General features: G+C 41.9%; 1 protein-coding gene across 11 annotated transcripts in view; it reads right to left on the bottom strand.

Annotated features, from left to right (window-relative positions):
• BCAS3 (BCAS3 microtubule associated cell migration factor) overlaps positions 1 to 24,533 on the bottom strand; it is a 363,292-nt gene that overhangs the window by 60,826 nt on the left and 277,933 nt on the right. Inside the window, exon 24 of one of the 11 annotated variants that reach the window (XM_061368603.1) lies at positions 707 to 836. The exons of the other annotated variants lie outside the window; for them this stretch is intronic. Within the exon in view, the coding sequence (XP_061224587.1) occupies positions 727 to 836 (110 nt within the window). The 3' untranslated portion in view covers positions 707 to 726. Of the gene's footprint in view, positions 1 to 706; positions 837 to 24,533 lie in introns of those variants that run through there. 11 annotated transcript variants of the gene reach the window in all.

Raw genomic sequence — 24,533 nt, forward strand, 5'->3', positions numbered from 1 at the left:
ATTCCAGTTAAAGAACAAGTTCAGAAAGAGCAACATTTGTCACAATTAGGGGCACGCATTCAGAATTTGATTCCTGGTCATCATCAATTAATGCAGGTAGGAATAATAGAGCTAAGATGTTTGCCATCTTCATCTTATGTTGAATACGCATCCACATACACATATGTATGTGTTTTTCCTACAATTTACAGGCAAATAACACCTCCTTATGGCAGCGTTGCCCCATAAACCAGCACTGGGCTCAGCTTCCTCACCACGCTCATGCTTCTCCAACATCTTTTGCACTAAAAGCTAAAAACTCCCTTCAAAAGACTAAGTTTAGGTACAGACCTTATGAAGGAAGAAATGTCAGTAATGCACTACCAGCATTTCTCCCTTGTGACCTCTTTATTTGGAGTTCTCCATTTTCTTAATTACGCGTTTCTCATTTATCATAACCTGAAGTGCTTCCAAAGCATTGCACATTCTGACACAACTACGGACAACGTATTCCTAGGAAATACCTGAGCTGATTCATAGTCTTTCCCCTCTGACACCAGAGGTTTATGTAATTTCGGAATAACAGAGCTGCTAAAATTAATGGCTGAAGGGCAAGCCATTTTCTGTGTCACATTATACATAATGCTCTGGTTCAGCAAAAGAGTAGCTGGATTATTTTGATTCTTTACTCACAGTTAATTCCAATTAAAAGTAAGACTGTAATTACCTTCCTTGTAAACTTTGGCCTTAACTGCTGAGCACAACAAAACAGAAGGAGGCTTGGTTAACCTCAGTGGAAACCAAATGAAGGTTTTCTTCTGAACCAGCCAGAGCATGGGCATTCAGGAGGAACGACTCTGCGAGGGTGAAACAAAAGCAGACTGAGAGCCGGTATCAGTGTTCACTCCTGGACTGGTCATTTATAAACCCACAAAGCTTCAGGTGGGAGTGGGGGGAAAGGGCTGCTGCCCTGAGCAGCCGCTCTGCAGGAAGCATGGCGATGGGGTGTTCCCAATAGCTGCGACCTTCAATAAAGAGGATTTAATACAAAACTTGCCCTGCTCCTACGTCTTGCTTTGTATTCATATGAACAGTTTAGTGTGGTTGTTTGCATGGGGAAACCAGTGGCTGCCTGTGCCTGCTGCACGCATCTCCAAGGCTTCCACTGCTTCCCTTTCACCAGGGGTGCTGCAGGCTGAACAAGCCACCAGCTTCTGTCCTTCCTTTGCTCACAGTTTGTGGATGGGACTCAGTCCTTTGCTGCAATAAGACTTCTAGTCCTGTTTCAAATATGGTCCTTTACTTCTCTCTCTCTGAATAGAGAAAAGGCATCGCAAGGCATTTCTAACTTCAGCAAAAGGCCTGTCTTGTGTGTACACAGAAGCATCAGAGAAAGCAGCAGCCTTCTAGAAAAAAAGAAGAGTCTTAATGCCAGGTTGTTGTGTCCCATTGAGAGAGGCTGCCCTGGCCACTTCTGAAGCTACAGATCTGGCTTGCCAGAAAAGAACAATCTATAGGAAAGGGAGACTATATTTTAATTCCATGGCTATATCTGTGCCAGGCCCAGCCCTGACTCAATGCACGAGCCAAGAGCTGGCACTTGGAGCCGAGCGGGAGAAGGCTCAATGGCTCCCATTAACTCTCCATCTCATGATGACAAACGCGCCATTGTAGCAGAGATGCCCTGAGACAGACAGACAGAAGGAAGGAAGGAGGAAAGGAAGGAAGGAGCTTTTGAAGACAAAGTTGTTCTTTGGCTATAATTATAGATATTTAGAGATTTGAATTGATGGTCATAGGAGGAACTTTGGATTGTGCAGTGTGTAAACACTTCCTGATCTATGATTCAACACTGAAGATTTTGGAGAACACAGTAAGCCTTGGAACAGGCGCTGTCATAAGCACCATTATTTTTATTATTATGGAGTGTGTATCCAAAGGGTAAGTACATTAAAAATTCCATTTCTCCAGAATTAATTCATTTTTTAAACATTCCATTTCTCCAGATTTTTTATTTTTTTAAAATCTTTACAAGCATTTGTATATAGATTTAGTAATAATAAGTGTAGGAGAAAAGAAACATAAAATGACCCAAATCCCTGCCCCACAAATGCTGCTAGTACATAAACTTTATAAATACAATGTTGGCAGATTCCGCTATATAAAAAGGTAGCTAAAAAAAAGTAAGAGCCATAAATAATGCCAAGTAATAAAGGGGGTGAATGTTTTTGTTATTAGATTCTTTCATTGTATAAATCTGTTTAATAAGCTGGCTAGGAATCATTGATAGAAAACAGACTGCTTGTGGTGTTACAGATCAACCTGTTCTAAATGTTCTTTCCTAAACTCTATGCCAAGCAATACTTTTTACAGATACAATTTAAAAATTGAATGTTCTTTCATCATCCAAAGGGAGCAAATAGCACTAAAAGTCAGAATGCACCTTTTGAAGAACGCCTGACACGTGTCTGTATCAGCAAAGCAGAAAATCTTTGTTTTCTAAATGCTTAAGAGGGTCTGCTGTGTGTTCAGAGTAATTAATACCATACATCTGATTCGTCAAATGTGATCAGTGTATGTGTAAAACTCTTGATTTAGAAGTCCTTTTTCCCCCAACATATGTGTATTTTTGGAAAGCCCTATCATATATTTTTCTTCAGAAGTTCATGTAAAAAGCATGCAGTAACATTTCACTGTAATGAAAACTAAATGTTGTGAAATGTTATTGAGGTCAGTGATGGGTTTGTGACGTTAATCTTTGTACACTATTGTTTCTCATTACTGTGTGGTATTTTTGGTTTTCATTATTCCCAGAGGAAAGGACAGAAAAAAATGAGATGCTATAACCCAAATAAGGAAAAAGGAATAAACACATCCAAAAATGAAGATAGCAATAAAAAAGGGACCCATTAGGACATTATTGGATAATAAATTGCTGAACTTACACCTGCCCCCCCAAAGTTAAAAAGCAGACAGGCATTTTTGATTTATTATCAAACAGATATCCCTATTTCTGCTTTACATTTTTATTTTGCTGCACTAACTTCTAGAACAGGTGGTTTAAGTGTGCAGCTCTCAATATCCTCAGAATCACTTTAGGTTCTGACTCCATTTTTGATCTGACAGAGTACAGCTCAAACAGCTCTGGTTTCAGTGTATTAAGGGCTGCTCAATTTTGTGAACTTCATTCAGTGCTTCACCAAGTTGTGCTCAGGAAGACGCTTAAGTCTTGAGGAAAGAGTCCCTCCTCAGAGAACATCAGAAGGAGAAACTGTATCACCAGAAACAGGAATTCAGACAACAGTCAGTACATTTGCATCCAGTGGTAAAACTGTTGAACTGAGAGCAAGAGAGTCCCTGCCCATGCGGCCCCTCACTGAAATTCCTGACAAATGCCCAACCATCCCATCTACCAGGCCAGAAAAGCTCCTAGCACTTCCCCATCTGTTTCCTTACACAGTGTTATGACACACGGTCCCAGCTGGAGCTGCCCGGACAGGCAGCAAAGCACATCCACAGGCAAGAGCCCTCACCTGGTGTCCAGACTAGGAAGATCTTTAACCGGTTTCAACATTGACCAGGGGCTGAGCACGTAACAGACATTAAAAATTGCAATGACCCCCTTATCAATTAACAGCCTAATCTCAAATTAGATGGAGATTTATCAGAGGGAGTCCTTGGAGAAAGTGAAGCAGACAGAAAGGGCAGACATTCGGCAAACCATGAGAATCGGAACTCTCCCTCACCCATCAAACTAATGAGGTGTGCCCGAGTACTTGAGGGCTCATGGGAATAGGATACAGAGACTTTCAGCTCTAAATCACCAGTTTAAATCCAGCTGGGTTCATCATGATTGAAAGTAGTTACCATCTGTGACTACTGTGGCCTTCCAGGAATTTGTTGGTGGTCTCACCCTTGCTCCTATGGAGTGATATGGACAACGTGGCCCTCCTGCCCAGGCTCTGGGCATCCCCACTGCTGTGCTCTGGGGAAACCCAAGGGCTGAGCTGACATGGAATGAAGTGGCGGATCAGGTGCTGATCCCACACCTCCAGGGAGGGAGAACAATTTGATTTACCCTGCTGCAGTCCCCAGTGGAGATTACAGGGGCTCAGGGCACCTCGGCGGCCACTTGCATGGCTCCCATTGAACTATTTTTACCATACAGATGAGCACTGTTTATAATACAGGAACGCAAAGATTTCCTAAAGTGTTGTGCACAAACATCATAATATAATCCCCAGAGCTCCAAAGCCAATCCCAACAACTAATCCCATAGATAAACAAAGCTAAATCTCTATTTGCCTCCAAAAATAATGAGCAAACATTAGGGATATCAGTGTATTGAAGGTCTCCAATCTTCTGAGGAAAGAGCTTGACTTTCACCCAGTTTTACTGTGAAGCCCTAATCTACTGTAAATTATAAAATCTAATTAAAATGGGGGAAACTGAGGCAGTTAAACCCTTCAGAGGAAGCCTGATAAGATTCATAGCTATGCTAGTTTCCATTTCAAAGAACTGTTTGCAGACCTTGTCTTCCTAGCATTGCACTTAAGCCATCTGCCTGGTCTAAGTGCTTCTTCATGTTGTATAGATTTATAGCTCAAATCCCTACTTAGGCTATAACGTTATTTGTAAAGTTGTCTATGACATGCTCAGGCCCTCTCTAAAATAACAGCATTAACCATCATTCGGTCCTAAGAGATACTGAGATGGGTTTCAATGCTGTTGCAAAGAATCCCTCCTCACAGACACCAACCTATGTATGTGCTACAATCTTAAGGTATTAACTAGAAAGAGGAACTCTACTTGTGTGATGCTGCATGGCCATATAGAATGGCCACCCTCGTGGGAAAAGGATTTAACCTGCAGTGTCACTCCATAAGTGTCACTCCAACCGCTGATAATCATGTTTCAAATCAAATGCTACAGCAGCAAGACAAAGAGAAGATAAATCAGGCAGCTGCCAGAGGTCTGCTGAATAATTAAAGTAACACACTGCAAAATAAACAAAGTTTTCATCTCTTTCCAGATACTTGCAGTGCAAGTATGTTTAAATCCAGGCCCAAAGCACTCGAACAACCTCCTGCATCCCCTTAGGACTTCTGGTGTGGATAATGCTCCTCAGTGGAGGTACCACAGCTGAACCTGCTGTATTTCTTTCAGGATTTTCCAGCTCATGAGACTAAGAGCCTATCTGAAATACAACCAGCCCACAGCACTAAAAGAAAAGCATTACTGCATGACTCCCTCAGTATGAGGTTAATTCTTCACCTGCATTACACTCTGCTCTTACCAGTATCGCTAAAATCTTCAGTTTGTTGGGCTTCTCTATTAAATTAACATCAAATTCCAATCACAACAATAAATACCATTTACTTACCAGCTGTAGCACCAGGGCCAGAAAACCATGAGCCACAGCAACTATACAGCAACGTTTCTATATCTCATCCACCATGACAACAAAGTTCATACACACTTGGGTAACAGCAAGGGCTCTTTTATTCCCAACATCAACAGAGTGCGATTTTGGTGGTTCCCATGGAAAGCATCCCTTGAAGTCACCCATCTTTTGAGGAAGATTCCTTGGAAACAGCTGACTCCACTGTACTTCACTTGGTGGTTCACAGCCAAAGCAGCTCTCAGAGGGACCATGGAAACCCAGCTCCAGTAGCAGTGTTTGCTTGTAGCAACAAGCACTTGGGGCGTAAGCAAACACTGGGAGCTGATGACGTGTCAGATATACGAGTGTTTTCTTTATCAGTAAATGTTTGCTGACTCGGACTCCCCTGAGTTGAGGTTTCCTCTTTTTCCTCCTTCAGATTTATTGATCTGAGCTGATAATGGCAACTCAACCTTTTTCCATCGCCAACTAGCAGAATCAAAGAGGAGAATGGAGTGAACAAGTAAAAAAAGCTCGTGTTGGTGGAACAACATTTGCCTTTAGAATATGAGGGTGGGAAGTGTCAGTGTGTTCAGGAAATTACATGTCAAAACTAGTAAAAACATGTTGAAATGGATATTAATGGATGCTTAAATCACCCTCAAATGCTTACAAAATACAAATCTGTGTTACTACGAAAAAGTAAACACAGTTGGAGTATAAAATGGTAAGGAAAGCACTCTTGCCTTCTTATTATCAAATGAAGCCTATCAGAAAAATTGGATTCTGAATTATTCTAAACCCAAGGAAATAATAGAATAAAGAGCCTCTATTTTTACTTGGAATGGAACTAATTGGAAATCTAGGATTTTCTGTGTAGACTTACTCTTTTCCTTCTTTTTTCCTTCCCCCCTAACTCCCAAACAGAACATCCTTTCACTGAATCCAACAGCAAAATATCACACTGAGTTTCTCTTGGGACCATACAAGCAAGACCCCTGTTTTAACCATCCATCCTCAACCTCCCATGCACATTTAATCCATACTAGACCTTGAGGATGATGCCAAAATAGCTAACGGTGAACAGGTTGAAAGCAGACTGCAGGATTGCAGAATTACAGCTGAGCAGCTAAAATAAGGCTTAAGTGAAAGAATTTAAAAGTTGTACCTTTAAAACGTGCTTTAATCTGATTACAACTGATTGAACTTTAGGTAAAAAAAGGACTACTTGTACAATCAGCGATGGCTGAATCTAGACTGCATGGCAGAGACATGCAGCGCGCTATGGACATGGATGTCTTAGTTACATGAAATGTAATGACATATACGTATTTGTATGCCTGCTGTCACCTGAAGATGCAATTTGTAGATTTGGCAATTACAAATTGTTTAGAAATCAAGCAGAAGGAGTTTTGTTGCAGAAATTCAACTTTCAGGATCTATTCTTCCTTTGCTGGAATACATAGCTTGATGCAATGCTTAGCAGATCAGGGAGAGATACATAATACAGAGTTTTATTTGTCTCTCACAGACACAGCACGTAGAAAGAGCAAAGTAAATCCCTATTTGCTAATCTGGTAAATGTTATAAAAAAAGTAAAAAAATAAAAAAATCCTGATGTTTGTCTGGTTTCTCTCACTTCAAAGATCCTGGAGCAGCAGAGGGGATTTTGGAGATGTAGGGAGAAGCTATTTATTAAAACAGTCATAGAGCTGTGCAATAAGGTGTAGTTTTGTGATAGAAGCTGGCTGCCCTGCACTGCAAAGCTAGATTCTTTCTAAGAGTTCTTAAAGAAAAGGAATGATAAATGACCATGAGACTTTGAAAAAGATCTGATTCAGAAGTGAGACAAACTTTGGACACGAGATCTGTGAAGGCCTCAGCCCCCATCAGGACTGGCTGGGGTCTTCCAGGTTTTAACACTCCATCTGTTTGCTCTCATGTCTGTTTGTGGTGCTGCACGCAGAAGGAAGCAAGAGGGGAAAAACAGAGGAAAGGAGAGATGCAAAAATGGGAAGGGAGCAGAGGTTTTACCAGGTGGCCCCCTGAATGGCGGTACACAGAGCAGGGCAGCTCAATCCGTTTTCTCCTCTGCACCAGGAGCGGAGTACGGTGCTTGGAAAGTGCTTGGCGCCTGCCATGCTTTGCTTCCAATGAAATCAACAGCAAATCTCCCTCAACTTCAAAGGAAACTGAATTAGGCCAATGTCAAAAGCTTTCAGAAGTCCCACCCTTAAATCCTTAGCACTCGTAAGTCTTCCTGAAGGAAAGCAGACAGTCCAGCCCACGTACTCACGCAGGCACTGGAGACCTCAATACAAGGGACTGCACCTGGCTGAGCTCCAGCAAGTGAGTTTACCCTACTGAGTAAGCCTGATCTTGCTCAATTTTCAACACTGGGTAAGTTTGGGTGTGAGAAGTCCCTGGGGAGGTGACAGAGAAACTGTCAGGAGAGGCTGCTGGGGGAGAGCAACGGCCCAGAATGCCAGGACATGGTCCAACCAGCCCCGAAAGGCTGCAGCATCCAGCACCCTGCCTTCCTTGGAGGAAGACTCCCATGGGGCAAACAATACTACAGGGAAAAGTCCCTTAAAACATAGTCTCTCTTTGGAAGATCTGCTACAGTTTCATTCCCACTAAAGCGTCTTTCCCCTGCAGTGGATGCGCACCTATCTCTGAAGCTGCTCTTTACAACGCACTTTACATCCAGAGTTTGTATCACCATGCACAAAATCTGGCCTGAAGGGAGCAAGGTCTGCAAATGGCAGGAGGCTGCACACATCTGGCCTTTCAATTTGGATAACACCATTCTGGTTTTTAAGGTAAAAACCTACACTAAAGCCAAATCAGACAGGTAAGCACATGACTAAAAGCTCCTCCTTGCTCAAATGCAGATTTGCACAGTAAGAGCTCTTACACAGCTGCTCTGTGCATACAAGCAGCTCTAAAACCAGCAGAAGAAGTAATCGAAGCATCTCTCCTCCTGAGCAAACTGGAGAATCACAACCACACTTTTCACATGGAATTTCACCCGTTATAGAGTCCTCAGTTCTCAGCCTGCTTCGCCAGGAGGCTGCTGGGGCTCACTTCACGCCGCACTAGACCAGATCAGTGTTTAAGTCGCAGGTTCAACTTGAGAATGAGGGCAGGTTTTTTTCCTTGTCTGATCAAGGTCAAAACTATTAAAATACCCTTAGGTTCTCAGCCCAGTGAAATGAACTGGTAATACATTTGGCAAGTTAATCTGTGGATTGCCTTCTCACATGAGACCAGCTGTTGTGTTTCTAAGTACAAGCAGTATTTACCTCCAATAATGAAATGACTGAATATAATATGAAAAAAAAAATAGTAGTTCAGTGTTCCCTTGCCTACTGCACAGCCCTGAGTTATATTTACAGTCCTAATAAACTGATTTGTCAAAACCATCAGAAGCAAGGATGATCATCTGGGATCCAGATGAACTAAAATACATGTAATTAGAAGTTGTCCATTTGTTCTCTTTTATCTCCCACGTATCTCTCCTTTGCTCTCAAAGACGTGTCTATGTTTATGCACAACTGACCATTTAGCTACAGGCTTAAACTCCAATCTTTTTATTACCACTTTTATTGCAGCATAACAGGAGTGAGCTCTTACTTCATAGCACACTCATGCAAAACAAAAATCTGGTCACATTACTTCAGTATTTTAATGTGTAGCATGTGCACATGGACACGCTGTACATATATGAATAGATTACACAGATGTACAATATACAGGTACACGCACACATCCCTACAGCTGGAAATAACCTGCCTCCAAAACCAAATACAGATTTAGCTCATCTACTAAACGTATCTCCTAGCTGAAAGTGATGCAATCAATCTTGCTAGTTAACTTCATTTCCTAAGCAGGAGCAGTTGCTTTTTTCATAACATTTAATAATATTATTATGTAGAGGAGCTGATACAGGACCTCACAGCCATGCAGGAGCCAGTTTTACCCACGATCTACACCAGCCAGATAAGCTGATGATGAACTTAGCCTCTTTGCTTCATGTACCTTTTGAGTCAGGATGTTACAAAGCACCAGGTGTACAAAGGCTCAATAATTCTCTTTTTCAAGGTTCTAATACGAGCACTATTTCATAGCATCTATTTGAAGTATGTATTGCAAAGAACAATCTGAACAAACACACTCAACACCTTGCAGAAACTCTGACAGAAAAACAGAGAATAGGACATAGGAAAAATGCTGAAGAAGACGTGGGAGAGTTTATTAGTAACAGTGAAGGAGGAAAAATTCCCTGGGAGACATTAGTTTTAAGAAGGGATCCAAATGAACAGTATGCTGCTGGAAAAGTGATGGCAGATCTTCTGCAAGCTGAAGGAAATGATACCTGAGGGTGTGTAAGAAACACCAAGGAGGAGAATGAAAATGAAGAAAGATGTGGAAGTAAAATAAGGCATGAAAAGCAGCCTAGGAAGATGCGGCACCAGAACATGACAACTGAGCTCCGATTCTGCAGGACTCAACCTCTCTTTAGTATGGGAGAGGGAGGGGGTTGGCATGTTATATGAGGGTTTCCTGCAGTCTGCCTCGGAGAAAGGGGAGGACTGAAATATAAAGACTAGTGGCTACAACAGTAAAAGGGTTTTACTGAACTCTATTAAGCTAACCAGTCAAAATAAACCGTTTCCATGAACTTGGGGTACAAAGCTCACTATACAAGTCTCCCTAAACCAAATACAGAGCTAAATTTACCCTAAACATTTATCTGCAAGTGGGCTATCACTTCCATAAGAAAAAAATAACCACAACTACTTCAATGTTGAACTGCTTCAGATTGCTTCTGAAAGCACTGGTTTAAGAAAAGTATTTTTTTTCACTTTCTTTTTTCCTTTTAATTCTCATTTAAATGATCAAGAAGATGCCTCTATACAGCATCTGCACAGAGTCATCTGGGGTATCCAGTTGGTTTACATCATCCTGTTCAGATTAGCCATAAAGATTTCAGTAGCCACTGCAAAACACAGGGAAGCTATTGTAGTTTCTGAACTGTTTGAACAGCCAGCTACTAAGCATAACAGTATTTGATGAGGATGAGAATTTCCAGGGGCTGCATCGCAGCTTTTATCCATAGATCCCAAAGCTCCTGAGAGAGTTATACCACCACAATCTCACTTTGAATAGAGGCAAACTCAGGCAGCAGGAAGGAAGTGATTTGTCCCCGTTCATCCAGTGAACTGTGATTGAGCCTGTGTTCACATGGAGTGTCCTGCACAAGGAGAGCAGAGCTCACCTGGAAGAGGATGGTACTCTACCCTAGAAAGCTCCTCACTCTCAGGAGGCAGTCACTCATCTGAGAAAGGCAGCAGTTCATATTCCAAACATCTATCTTCAAACCATAAATGTTCTCAATGAACGCTTTCCTTGTAGAACTTGTCTGATGCTCACAAATAGGTGCAAAGGCAAGTAAATACTTATCAGTGGGAAACAGGCAACATCTGTAGCACTTCATACAAATGGTGAATAAAGGTATGCAGCTAAAGCTGCAGTGCAGGGAGCATCTCCTTCCAGGTATTTTAAATACTCACATTTATAAAGCTGTTACAATTGCTCTGAAACATAACTGCTCAATATTTAAGCCACAAGTTGGTGATCTCTTTTTACTCAGTTGTAACAAAAGCTCAGCTACTGAAGAAAGTTGGCATTTAACATGGGAATTAGACACCGCCATAACCTCATCTAGAAAAGAAATGATCACTGGTAACAACAGACAAGAAAACAAAATCTTTTTTAATAAGGACTTCAGTATTTTTAACCTTTATGTAGGATCCCAGACGGAATTCTCAACATGGGTCCTATAGCATTCAATCAGAGGAGGGAGTCCTGTCTCCACTGAAGCCAGCGATGGTTTTGCCAGTGATTTCAATAGGCCCAGGATTTCCCTGTCTGAGGCACAGCAAAGCTCACACTCATCACTGAAGATCCAGCGATTTTAGTCCAGCAAAACTCCTGGTACTTATTGTAAAGGTCTTTTGATTTGCCTTGGAAACCAGTCAGCAAAACTAGAATTTACACCAGCACGGCTCTGCTACAAGGAGAGAACTGGCTGCTTGGAGGTGACACAGGGTCAGTAACCATCGTGCATGATTTCATGCTCCTGTTCCCAATGCCAAGCCAAACTCACACTTCCTATGCACGCAGCTCATCGGTGGTTTGGGCTTTCAATTCCTCCATCACATCAATGACAAAACTTCCAAACGATGGTGCCATGCTTCTCTATCATGGCAGATACTGCACAAACATATTAGATCCTGACACTCACAGAACCTACTGTGTGTAAGCTAATCCATAGAGAGTAATCATGGTAAATTAAAGGAAGACTTCCATCACTGAGAGGAAGTGCTAAGGGCATTCAAAACACCTCTCAGGACTGGGCTAAAAATCTGCAATCCTGGCAAAAACAGCTCTCTCTGAGAGACTATAAATCATGCTTCAATTGAATGATTTAGTGAGGGTTTATCACAAAGGAAAGGAAGATCATTAGTATATAAAACAACTACAGGGCCACTGCCGTCTCCTCAGGGTTTGAGGATGACAGTGAATTGACCAAAATGCTTGAGAAATCTGGATGAAAACAGATCAATTGTCATCTCTGATATAGTCTAAAATTAACAATTTCACAACACTGATTCTTCTATTTTTTCATTATGTAGGAGCAAGAGAGCATCGGATTTCATTGCCCCTAAGCCCAGCTGAAGAATAACCAGCCTATGCTAGTGGGAAAGCCCTGTACGCAAAGCCAGATGGAAACATAAGCATCATGGTATTTCAGTAACCGAGGTTCAGACTCATCCTGCCTGGCTCCAGGCACACAAATGGTGGCTAAGCTATGGACACAGTTTCTATAAACTTCTTAAGAAGTCAGTGGAGAACATGAGATCAATTCTAGCGCCTTTTCTCATGTGCTGAAACCCATATGGGATGGATCCCAGCCTTTGGGCATTCATAAACACCCAAGATTTTTTCCAGTTATAACTAACAGTTCCCGCTTACTGCCTCCCATGTAGTCCCTTCTAAACATTTTATGGGAACAGTCTTATTCACAGTTTATATGAGAATTCAACTATATACCATGAGAAATAGCGAAAGAATCACAAATAAAACTCCAGCCTTTTGCATCCCACTTCTGCCTTCTGAGCCCTACAGCTCACTTCTTCCCCATATCTGTGAATTTCTCATTAAACACACCAACATTAGCCTAAAAATCCAGGTTTTGTCCCCCCTGGTATTGAAACATTGTTTATAATACAAATAAGGCTCAGAAGGTAGTTTTCTAGTCGCAAGTAATTCTTTGACAACATCCCAAGTGGGAAGATGACAGTGATGCCAATCGGAAAGCTGTGCACTGAATAGGGGAGCTGGGAGTCGTGCTGGATACAGCATCTAAAAACTGCCTCAAGTACGATTACTATAGGGTTTCTCTAAATAGATCTTTTCCATACATGAATCCCAAGTTTCTCCCTACACCTTTCTATATATTTAGCTCATTAGAAAGACTCTTTGCAGAGGTGCTAAAACAGAAAACCAGGAAGGAATACTTCAACCCTTCCAGATAAACTGCAAGACTGAGCTCCCCAAACTTCTCCAGACTTCAAAGACTTTCAGATATTGTTTAATCAATGATAGAGCTAGAAGGCCAGCTGTGTTCTTCTGTTTGTTCTTAAATGCTAATCCAAGTTTACCAAAACGGAGGGATTTTGCATCTGGGGGACTTGGATTCAGGCCCACTCCTCTGGGAACCTGTCCTTGGCCTCTCCTTCCCTCTCCTTGTCACGTTCCATCCTACTCTCTGTTGTCCCCCGTCCTTTTTTAGCACTGCTTTCCCTTCTGGTGAGATCAAGAATTGCTTTGTCATGTTTCATGACAAGACCTCTCTCCTGGGCTACCATGCAAGTCGACTGTGTATTTAGATACGGATGACATCTATATACTACACATGAAAGCTCTTCAGGCCATCCCTTCATAAATCTCATATTTCAGTTCTCTGCAGCTTCCTGCATTGTGTTTTAGGCATGAAAATAATGAAGCACTTATAAGCTGATTGTAGCCAAAGCTGAAATACACGAAACCTGAACGTTTTCAGGTTTCAGAGACCCTTAGATACATTTTCCCCCCAAGCTGAACCTGCATCAATCTCTTCCCTTGCACTGCTCTGCCCTCTACTTCTTTGTATTTTACCATTTCCTATTTTACCTTTTGTGGGAGCCTGACCAGAAACAAAGTAGCATGAGAAGAAAAACAAAGCAAAAACCGTGTTAGGTAAACAACTGCTTGGGGGCATACTGTTGTTTGGAGCTGGCACTCCCCAGGAACAATGCTGTTTGGCTGGTTGATGGTGTGGCAGGAAATAACCTTTGGGAGGCCATGACCCCAACCACTGCAGCTGAGAAAAACAACCTGGTTACAACCAGGCCTGGCTCTTCCAGATTGTACCGAGTTGCCTGCTGCCCCAACAAGGGGCTGAGGGCTCCAGTGACGGCAGGCCTACCTCCGGTCAAAGTGTTAAGCAGGAGAGGAATGTGTGAGTGCTGGTTTTGGCTTCTCTCCCCCACCTTTTTTCTTTCTACAGAACTAATCGAACAGAAGACAGCTTTTTCTTTTTTTTCTGAGCAAGTGCTTCACATTTTTCAAGTTTCAGTCAATTGTAGCTCTAAATCCTTCAACAGAACCATCCCTGGAGCACAGGCTCTTCCACAGGTTGCCTCGGCAAAGAGAATTTCTTTGTCATAAAACTGCTATTGCCATTAGGGATTAAAAAGTACTGATTTCCTAGGCTTCTGGAGTCAAGACTTTGCTGCCTTATCCAGCCTCATCTCCTGGCAGAGGCATGGGAAAAGAGAGCATACTCCAGAAGCTGGGAGGTTGGCTGGGGGTGTGATGGTTGCTCTGGGTCCCGGTTATCACAGCTCGTTTCTGACAGATGGTTCCTGCAACCACCACAGCCTTTTCTCATGGTTCTCTATCTGAGAGGAAGGAAATTGAGATTCCAGCCCAAATCCCAGCACATAGTTTTGAGGATTCCCACATCTTCCAAGGATTAAGTCACCACATGTATAGCCTAAAGTGCCTTGAGGACTAGGGCGAGGAAACATTTATAGAAGGCTGTGTAGGAAGAACCACTAAGAGGTTAAAATCCTTTGTAGTTTGCCCCAAAGACATGTTCACAAAGGGATTCCAAGAGAAGGAATGAAATAGAGCTCTGACAGTGAGGAGAAAGAAGGATCCAAATGACCTAAAAAGAGCATGTCCTTTGACAGGCAAATCAAAGTACCTCAATAAAAGACACAGCCTGTATCTAGCTACAGAGAAACCCATCTGTGGGTCTTCAAAGTGACAGTGCTCACCAGTGGAGACTCAGCAGCCTTGCCAATATGTACAGGTGAAACCCACTGAAAGAGAGGAGTGAATAAAGGTAATTGTCTCTTGTTTGAAAAAGCAGGATAGAATCACAGAATGGTTTGGGTTGGAAGGGACCTTAAAGATCACCTAAGTTCCAACCCCCTGCCATGGGCAGGGACACCATTAGAATGATGCAAAAGGCTGAAATGAATGTCATCACCATGAACTGGAGTGACAACACTGAGCCTTCCAAAGAAATGTGAACATGATTATCTGAGGGGCTTTTGATTATGAGTTTGCTTGAAACTTTGCCACTACGCCTTCTAACTGCATTGCTCATAGAGAAAACATTCTATTCCCTACCCAAATAGACTGGATCCTGCTTCAGTAGGACTTCTGCTGATGGGAAGAGAAGGAAGGTCCATGTTCACAACACAGTTCAACTCAAGGCTCTGGGTAGTTTTGAAATTTCCTACTATTTTCTAAATTGTTTTCAAGCCTTCGGAATACCTAAATTATCTCCTAGAAAGTAGGAATACAAAAGCATAGAGGAGCATGACATTATTTTCATAGGTGGAAGACAAGAGGTCAGAATTTATCCCTAATTTAAAATCAAAGTCGGTTTTTTTAAACCAGGGATGCTGTACCCAGCATTTCCAGACCATCCTGACATACTCCTTCCATGCACCTATGAAGGCAAGCTGTGCATGTGCTGGTGGGACTCACCAGCGCTTGTGAAGCCACTGACCATTTGCACCCTCTCACTGCCAACCTCGGCACAGAGGGGCGAAGTCCAGAGGAAGCAGTTGATAATACCACAGCATGATCACGCTAGTAATCCCAACAAGATAATCACAGATGTCGTGACCCACTTAAAAATGAGTTCATTTTCCAGATATCCAATTTCAGTGGCTTTTTAGGACATCACCCCCCTGAAGGTTTATGGGCAAATGAGTATTCAGCTTATTCTCCATCATTTTCTGCAACAGTAATGCTATGCTATAGCAAGTGTGAATCAGTACAGTCTTTAAGCCATCTCATTTTCAGGATGACTAATAACTTGCTTTGCTAATAACCTCATGCTCCTCACAACGCTGTATTCCCTAGGAGCTGAAATACCACCCTGCATTTTATGTTACCCTGCCAGTCGTAAATATGAGGTGAAACAACAAACCCAATTCTTCATGCACACAAAAAAATGATTCCTTGAATCAGTCATTCTCATTCCATCTCTTTTGCATGGGAGGCTGCACCAAAGAGGGACTAAGGAACTTCAAAAGGAGGGAAAAATAAGAAATCAAGAGACAGAAAGAGCAAGAACACAACTGAGTATGTTTTTTCATCAAGTCATCCTTGCAATTGTCCCCTGTTCAAAAGGACCAATCATTCAGAGCATTCAGTATGATGGTGCAGATAGAAGATTCAGAAAGATGGGTGATCCCCTTCCCCACACTGGAGCTTGTTTCCCATGTATCCATGTCAGTGTCACCAGGTGCCCATTTTAAAGTCAATTTAATGCAGTGCTGAGGCTGACAGTGCTAGCCTGGATTTCCTAATTCTACCTGTGCTGCTGGGTTGTTTTTTTCTTTTTCCCCAAAAATACAATCAGCATGGAATTTTTTAATAAAAAAAGGAATTCCAAACACTTACTGTAACTATTTTGATTCCACTTCTAGTACAGATAAATTAAAAATGAAAGACTTGCTTGTTTGAGGGATTTTTTTCCAGCACTGGCTACTTCCTTTCCCTGTTGGGAAGCAATGGAAACCTATGTGTCAATTCCAAAATTTCTTTTACGCTGTATTTCTGTTGTCCTTTTAGAAGATGACAAATAGAAATTCCTTGTAATTACTCAGAGACAAACAGTGATAGTTGATCTAATTGTGCTTCTCCTCTTTGAGCCCCTTTCCATGCAGTGTGCTTTTGTATGACAGCAACCTCTGCAAGAAGAACGAAACAAAAATGCAGGTTATCCCTAAATTAGCATTACCTTCAACCTCATTACCTTCTGCCTAGGAGAAGATGACCTTTTCTTCCTAAATGATGTATTACTTTCAGCCTAAATATAAGTTAACTACGATTTTGATCACAGCTGAGTACAAATTTGGCCTCTTCTCTAAACAGTGACACCACCCTTGCTGATACTGCTGCCCTGTGAAAGCCCATCTAGGCACCTGTCAATCACATCCCAATTTAAGCTGTGTATACAGATGCTCTCCTTACATGAGAGCAGGGATGAAGTTTCTCCAGATTTCTTGAAGGAATGCAAATTTAACAGTCTACCTCAACTAACGAAGTAGCAAGGCTTTTAAAAACACATTCTTAAGCTAGACACATTACGGTATCCTATTTCCAAACGATTCTAATTCACCAATTACTTAGGTTTAAGCAGTCTCAACCCAAACCAGCTTTGCCACACCAAAGTTTACAGTCTTTAAGTGTTCCAGTCTTTGCCTGAGATTTATTAGTGCTTTGCACCTCCCAGGACTTGGCTCACATGCCTGGGTATCAAAGGAAGAGAGCAGAAAGCCATAGTCAGCAGCACTGAAGTACAGCTGATATTCCATCAAGGAAAGCTGAGTGCCGTTTCAGGCGAGGCATGGTGACTTATTAAACTGCCAGAGAGCAGGAAGAATTAAGGGGAAGAAAATAGGATTTTCTTTTTCTTTTAAATTGCATTTCACTCCTTCACGTACCATTAAAAAGTCCCTAATGGGAGCCCCTTCCCTTTTCAAAATGGCCTTTCTTGGAAGCATTTGCTTACAGCAGCAAACACCCTCCAGAAGCACACGCTCCAGCACTTCATAGCGAATGCTTTATTCCCTCTCTTTCCAGCCTGAACCACCAGCCTGGTCATTGCTTCCCACTTCTCCCCAAGCCACTTTCAGAGACGAGAAGGGAAAACACACACACAAACACAGGGCGAGGGATCCTTCCCATTTTGCCTGTGTGTGGTAAGGAAGGCCCAGCCCAGCCTTTCCGTGCGAGGCGACGGGTCTGCTCCAGAACACAAATCCGCAGGGCTATGGCAGGTTCTGCTTTTTCCAAAACGATCTCCCCAGCTGCAGCACATTACTTGTGGCAACTTTTCTTGGATCTTAAATGGGTTTTGAAGCCATGCTGTCAGCTGCCTTCATGTCACCCCACTATATTATGATTGAATCTCCTGTTCCTTTTATAGAGTTGTTCTCTCCTAATAAAACACTAACTGCTGGTCTGAAAGTCGGCTTCGGGACCACTGCTCACGGTCTTATGATAACCTCCTGCTCCGCTCCCTTCTCAGCTAAAAAGGACGCCTGTGAAATGTGGATCGCCGAGGCTGTGTTCTTAAATATGCATATAGCCAGGCCCAGAAATGTGCTGTGTTTATACAATATCGTGACCCCACCCCCATTTCTAGTTATTTTAAGAGCTCATACTTTTGAACTGGGCAATATTCCTGAACACATGAAAGAACACATAGAGTACAAACAGCTATAAATGAATATCTGCAATTCATTGCGGCAGCCGCCTACAAAGGTGATACCTTCAAGCTGTTTGTCAGAATAAACTAGCAAAAAAGCTGTTACTTGTCAACTTTTGGATAAGATACATTGCAAAACAATATTCATTTTCTCTGGCAAACGCAAAACCACGTTTTATAGGTGTGAACTATTTCCAAACTTCAAAACTGCACCGTAAATGAACTGTGAACGAGTAGAAAAACACTCCAAGTACAGTTGCAAAGAAGCAAATGACTTCAAATGTACAGAATTAAAATAATCCCAGTTTATTTTTAATACATTTAAAGACTAAAAATATTTTCACCTTCCATTCTACTGCATTTGAACAGAATCCATCAACAAGAGCTTATAAATCTGTTATTCTTAATGGGTTTCATGCCAATGTTGTGTTTAAAGTCATGAGACTAAAAGAAAAACTACATTCCTGGGGCATAATGCTGCACAGTTAAAAAGAAATGCTTCGCCGAAATCTAACTTGACAACATTTGTTGTTAGGATTTCCAGGACTTTCATCAGGGATGTTTCTCAAAAAACCCCATCTCTCAGAAATTGTTTTTGTCGTGGTAACAGACTCGACTATTAATGAGAAAACAGTAAGAAGCTTTAGTGTCCTAATGGATACTAAATGACCCGGAGGATCTGAAACACTTATGTGCAGAAGAAATACATATGTGTAACTCAAATACTTGTTAGCTGGGATGCAATGTATTAAATGAGGAAACAAAATACGTGTGGAAAAACAACAGCATTTTATGCCTTAACAATCACATTAACTTTGCACAGTAAAAAAAATACCATGCCCTGTTTAATGTGACTTTTACAAATCAGAAGAAAATCAGGTCATAATAGTAGATAAATATGCAGTGCCTGGAAGCCTCCGTATGTCCTCAAGACAGTGAGGCTACAAGCAAACACTGACATTTGACACAGATACAGCTGTTTAAAATATGTCTTCATCATACTCAGATGGAGATAAAGACAAGAGTAAAATTCAGCCAGAATAAATGTAAAGTTAAAAAAAACCCCCAGTCATCTAAAACCAGATGCTGCAGAACGTGCAAAAATGAAGATGCAAATGTAATTTTGCAAACCTGGAAGGAAAGCTCTGCAAGCGCTCACGCTCGGTCCGCTTTTCCTAAGGAGCCCACAAAGGTTGGTCACAACCAACAGCAGTAAATATTTTGAAGGAGGAAAATTCTGTAAAGTCTATTCATTTGACTTTCTGAAATGGTGCAAAAATGTTACCTACTCCCCGTACAGTTATTAGTCTCCGTAATGTAACATAACAGATACTTTCTAAATCCTTTTAGGCCTTCTCCCCCTCACTGGAAAGATCATCATTTTTTTATTTCAAAGTGGATTTAATAAAGAAAAGGAGTGCTGTTAAAGTAATACGTGAGGCTTTGACATTAAGCAGTGCAACCCTGCAGAGTCGGCAAGAACAGGGTCTCTAATCTCCAGTGATTTATAGAGGGCTCTTCCTTCATCTCTGCACTCAGGGAGGGCCAAAAAGTTTAGAGACAGGCTGGCGTCCCCCTTACTCCACACCGCCAACTCCTGCTGGCCAGTCTGCCGGCAGAAACCTTTAACCACTTCGCTGCTGGCTTCCCTGCACCCATTAAAAGGGGTTTTATTTATTTGTATTTATAGAACAAAGTGATCTCAGAGTTAAGTAATGCCTAAGGAGGTAAATGTTTATGTCTGTCATCAGAAATTTATAAGCAGAGAAGGAGAAGCTAATAGGCAGAAAGTAAAGACCAAAACTATGTAGTGCTTGATGCTCATCTAAGTAAGCTCTGAAAAGCTCTGAGTAGAAACACATCTTAATTAAAAACTTACAAATATATACAGTTAATTTTAAAGCTAAATAACTGAATTACAGACACCAGACAGCCTATCACCAACGGGAGAAAAATGTTTGCCTTATAATGGTTGAACATTACACAAAAGTTCAAAGAATATGTTTCCAAACACAAATACAAGAAGCTATTAAGCTCTTGTCACAGGACAGAAATATCTCATTTTAATGGATTTCGAATTCATCATTTTTTAGGGAAATGACCAGTTACTTCTGCACTGTAAAAACACAGCAGCCTCTGCTACTAATCTGAAAAACAAAACTCAGTTCTAATTTGAACTCAGTACTGGGAGATTCACATCACCACCAGGAATTCAATTGGGTCAAGAGGATTAGATGTACAAAGAATAAAACTTGAGGCCTCAGTGAAGTCATACGCAGACACTCATTCACCTTGCCCTGCGCAAGTGACCCCACAATGGAGATTGTAACCAGGTGCCTATAAAGTCAGGCAATGTGTAGGGTCAATGTACACATCTGTACCTTGTGAGTCTCCTCTTTATTTAGGCTCTAAGTTCTTCACAAGAGCAACTGACTTTTTAGTCTGGATTTTTACTGTACCTTTTAAGTGAAACCTTGGTCTGCAATGAGTTTTTTCAGGAAATCTGAGGATACAAATAAAGAGATAAACCCCCAAGGCAACAGCAACCCTGCAGCCTTCAAGAAACCCTCTAGTGTCGGCTGCTCTGCTCCTGCACACGTAAGATGGGTTTCAATGGATATTACATGGACACACAGACCACATCTAGACCTGTTTGAGATGCAACGGGTTTAATCAAGCCTTTCTCTACATACACACTAGATGGACCATTTATAGACTGTCTTCTCCTCTCCCCAGAATCCTGGCAATCCAACATAGCAGGACTCCATATAAGAACAAGAAAATCAAGATAAAATTCATCACCATGTCAATAGGTTCTGACATTCCCATTTGGAGGAACACACAGAGAACCCATGAAACACGTGCAGAACTGCCCTGCACTTTTCCAGACCCATGAAGGTAGCAATGGTATCTTTTAGCTGCCACTACGTGTACTGGAAACTTTCTGGCCAGCTGAAGCTGCCCTTGAAAACTGACCCCTGTACAAGCATGTGTTGGATGTTCTAGCTTTTTATATTCATGCAAAATTAGCCTAAATTGTCTTCCCTAAAAGGCTGGGGAATGGATATACTGGCATACTAATTTCACATTCATTAACTGGCATACTGCAACCTATACAAAATATTGGCCAACAAGATGCATTATTTTGAAGTTTGCTGGATTTTCCTTTGAGTGACAGAGCTCATTCCTTACCTTCTCGCGCCCCTGACAGCCAGGCTGGGCCAGCACACAAATCTTATTAGATGCTGGGACAGAGCACTGAGTGTTTCTGTAGGTTATTATTGGGGGGAAAGGGGGTGTTGCAAAACATTCAATATTCTACTTCTAGGAAGCAATCATTTGCAATTACTGCACTGCAAAGGGCAATCCTTTCTTTTATTTTTACCTTAGATTCGTTGTGTTTAATCTGCTGAACAGATGCAATTTAGACAGTGATGCTTTAAAACAAAAATTAACTTAGACTTCAGAAAAGATAATCATAGGATGCTACTTGATCACACAGGTTTGTTGTAAGCTGTTTCATGATGCTACATTCTAGATGTATCAATGCACACTCAAGCAGGGCTGTCAGAAGCGTACGTGTAAAGACCCAGAATGACTGGGTGAGAAAGCACATGCCACGATGCTCCTTTAGGAAGCATCGTTTATGGAATTCCCATTTAGGAAAAAACAGCAATCTGACAGCCATGCTGTACAACCAACCGTTCTCTAACAGAAGAGCCCACGTATGAAAGGGGTTTAAAAGCTTCAGTTAAGAATCATTCTCATGCAAGGAATGATTTAGAAGCATCTTTCATCTTTTGTCATTAGGCACCATTACAGCTTATTTTAAGACATGTCTTTCTTCAAGTTGATCTGCATCCTGCAGGCAGCATGGAGGCAGACACGAACTCTTGAGGAAGATGGAAGAGAAAAAACGCTATGGACAGTAGGAAGGAGGTGGACTCACATCACACCTGCTAGGTCATGCCTCTCACCACCTGAGCATGCACACAACTGGCAGCAGTCCAGGCCCTCATCCTTCTCTTCATACTTGTGGAGCAGCAGGAAACTTCTGGGGAAGGAAGGGTGCTTGAGCTGCCGGCAGATCCTGCCCTTTCCCTCCCATCTCCATGCATGAGCATGTGCCTACAAAAGGAGTGGAAACTTGGCAGGCTGGAACAAATAGCACAGTCAAGGGTCGGGAAAGGAGACGAACTGCTCCCGTTCTGCTCCGTGGGAATTACACCAAAAAGGTAACAGAAGCCGGGGAATGTGCTGCCTTTTCCATGGAGCCTCCCAGCGCTGTCTCCGATAGCCCAAGAGGCAAGAATGGGACCTTCAGAAGGATGGACCATGTGGTCTGTGCAATCTCCTCTACAGATCATCTTTAGAGTGCTTTCATTTCATTTCCCAGCTCCAAACAGGACTGATCAGGGTCACAGCCATTTCTTTAAAGCCTTCAAATTCTCTGTAAGGGGCAGGGTCACTATATGCAGGCACGGTGATAAGCAGCAGAACCTGTGAAAGAGGCTGAATGCCCTTCATTAGCCTCACAAAAAGGTGTGAATAGCTAAAAATTCTTTTTTCAAAACGTGTTTTTAGAAGACTTCACCCTATCACACTTCTGCTCCTGGCTGTCTCTGTGGAGAAGAATCTGAAATAGGAATTTCAGGTCTACAATCCTGAAGCACAAAGGAGGCATTCTGATTTTCTTCTGCCACTGTCTGTGTGAAATAGTAAGCAGAATGGTGACCGACCCTTCAGTCACCAGGTCGTGATGCTCAGCAGGCCCACGACAAGCTGATCTGGCAGTAAACAAGTGTTATCAGGGCACCCACAATTAACTGCTCTAACTAGAGAATGTAAATCACTCCACCCAGCAAACTGTGATCCCAACTTGCACCTCATCCAAGTCAACTAGATCTACGTTATTTACCCAGCCAGGGAGCCCAGTTGTACCTGCTGTCAGATGAATGCTTGCATTTAATGTAACTGTAGAAGTAATGCATTTTAAAACTAGGGGTCCCAGTAAACAGCCTAGTAGGTTTTGATCAGCTTTTAACTCCATTCGAAAGTTGTTTTCACTTTCTGATAGTGAAGGGATGAGGCTCTACATGAAACACACTTTCATTCTGCAGGGTGAAGTGATACAAGTTGGGAAGCCAGGAGCTCCCTCAAGGCTCCTGAAGCAGCAGTAATCTTTTTTCTTTGTACAGCTCCTGGCACACATGAACCTAGTGTACAGCTGGTGCCCAAGGACACCATTCGAAAATAAATCTGAAATGCAAATAACTTATTTAAACTATAATACAATCACATTTCTTTTTATAGTAAGCATAAATCTCCTTTATTATAATCACATCTTATCACATATAAAGTAATTGAATAGAAGACCTACCTTCCTACATATTATTGCATTAAGGAAAGCAAACTTTTTCAGTGTTATTTATTTCAAGCAGAATCTCCAGGAGGCACTCTGGCTCTGGAAGGATTCTGTCCTAACTTGTAGTTTAGAGTAAGTTCTTTAACGTCCATTAGGTAAGATTTGCTAAATGAGCTACAGTTGAGCTATCTGGAAGTGGAGAAAGCTCCTGACCACCCAGAGCAATCTGAGAAATGACATGTGGGAGATATCCTGGAACAACAAAAGTACCACATCTTCCATGAGATGGAAAGAGACTCCCAAAATACATCTTACATTTCAGTAAGTGTCCACACAACTGCTGTAAACAGGCTACAAAGGAAAGCAACTTCAAGTCAACCCAGAATGAGACGTTAAAGGGAAAACTAATTTGCTGGTTTGCTGCAGAGATCCCCTTCACCTACTGGCACTCAAAAATAAGCTTGTTATGGTCATTCTTGTGGCAGATATCTTCACATCGCCATGATGCGAATTCCTGTGGAGCTGCTGCATTTTGGTACTAACTTTTGAAGAGGGGAGCCTCTGGGCATAGAGAGAACTAACATCTTCCTAAGAGATGATCCTGCCAGCAGCCACCAGCCAAACCAAGCAAACAGTTAACAGTGAGGGAGACCAGCAAGCGGAAAGCAAAGTACTGCCCTACCACAATCATCCAGCCTCCCTAAAAGATAGCCAACACCACGGCTTGTGGTTACCTGCCATGCTCTTTGTTGCACAACAGGAGATTCGAACAACTCCTAGCCATTGTGGCACCATGGTTTAGTATACTATTAGGAACATATTTTGCAACCCACATAATAAACACTTTATCCAAGTTAGTAAAACAAGCCCTTGGGCAAAATGAGTGTAAACATCGGCACAAAACAACTGATATGTGGACAAATACTTGACAAAGTGAGTATCAAAATTTGCCAAGT

Source organism: Neopsephotus bourkii, unplaced genomic scaffold (genome assembly GCF_033783945.1).
Source record: "Neopsephotus bourkii isolate Nb327-2 ecotype Australia unplaced genomic scaffold, CSIRO-AGI_Nbou_v1 NB_140, whole genome shotgun sequence".
In the NCBI taxonomy this organism is placed as follows: domain Eukaryota; kingdom Metazoa; phylum Chordata; class Aves; order Psittaciformes; family Psittacidae; genus Neopsephotus; species Neopsephotus bourkii.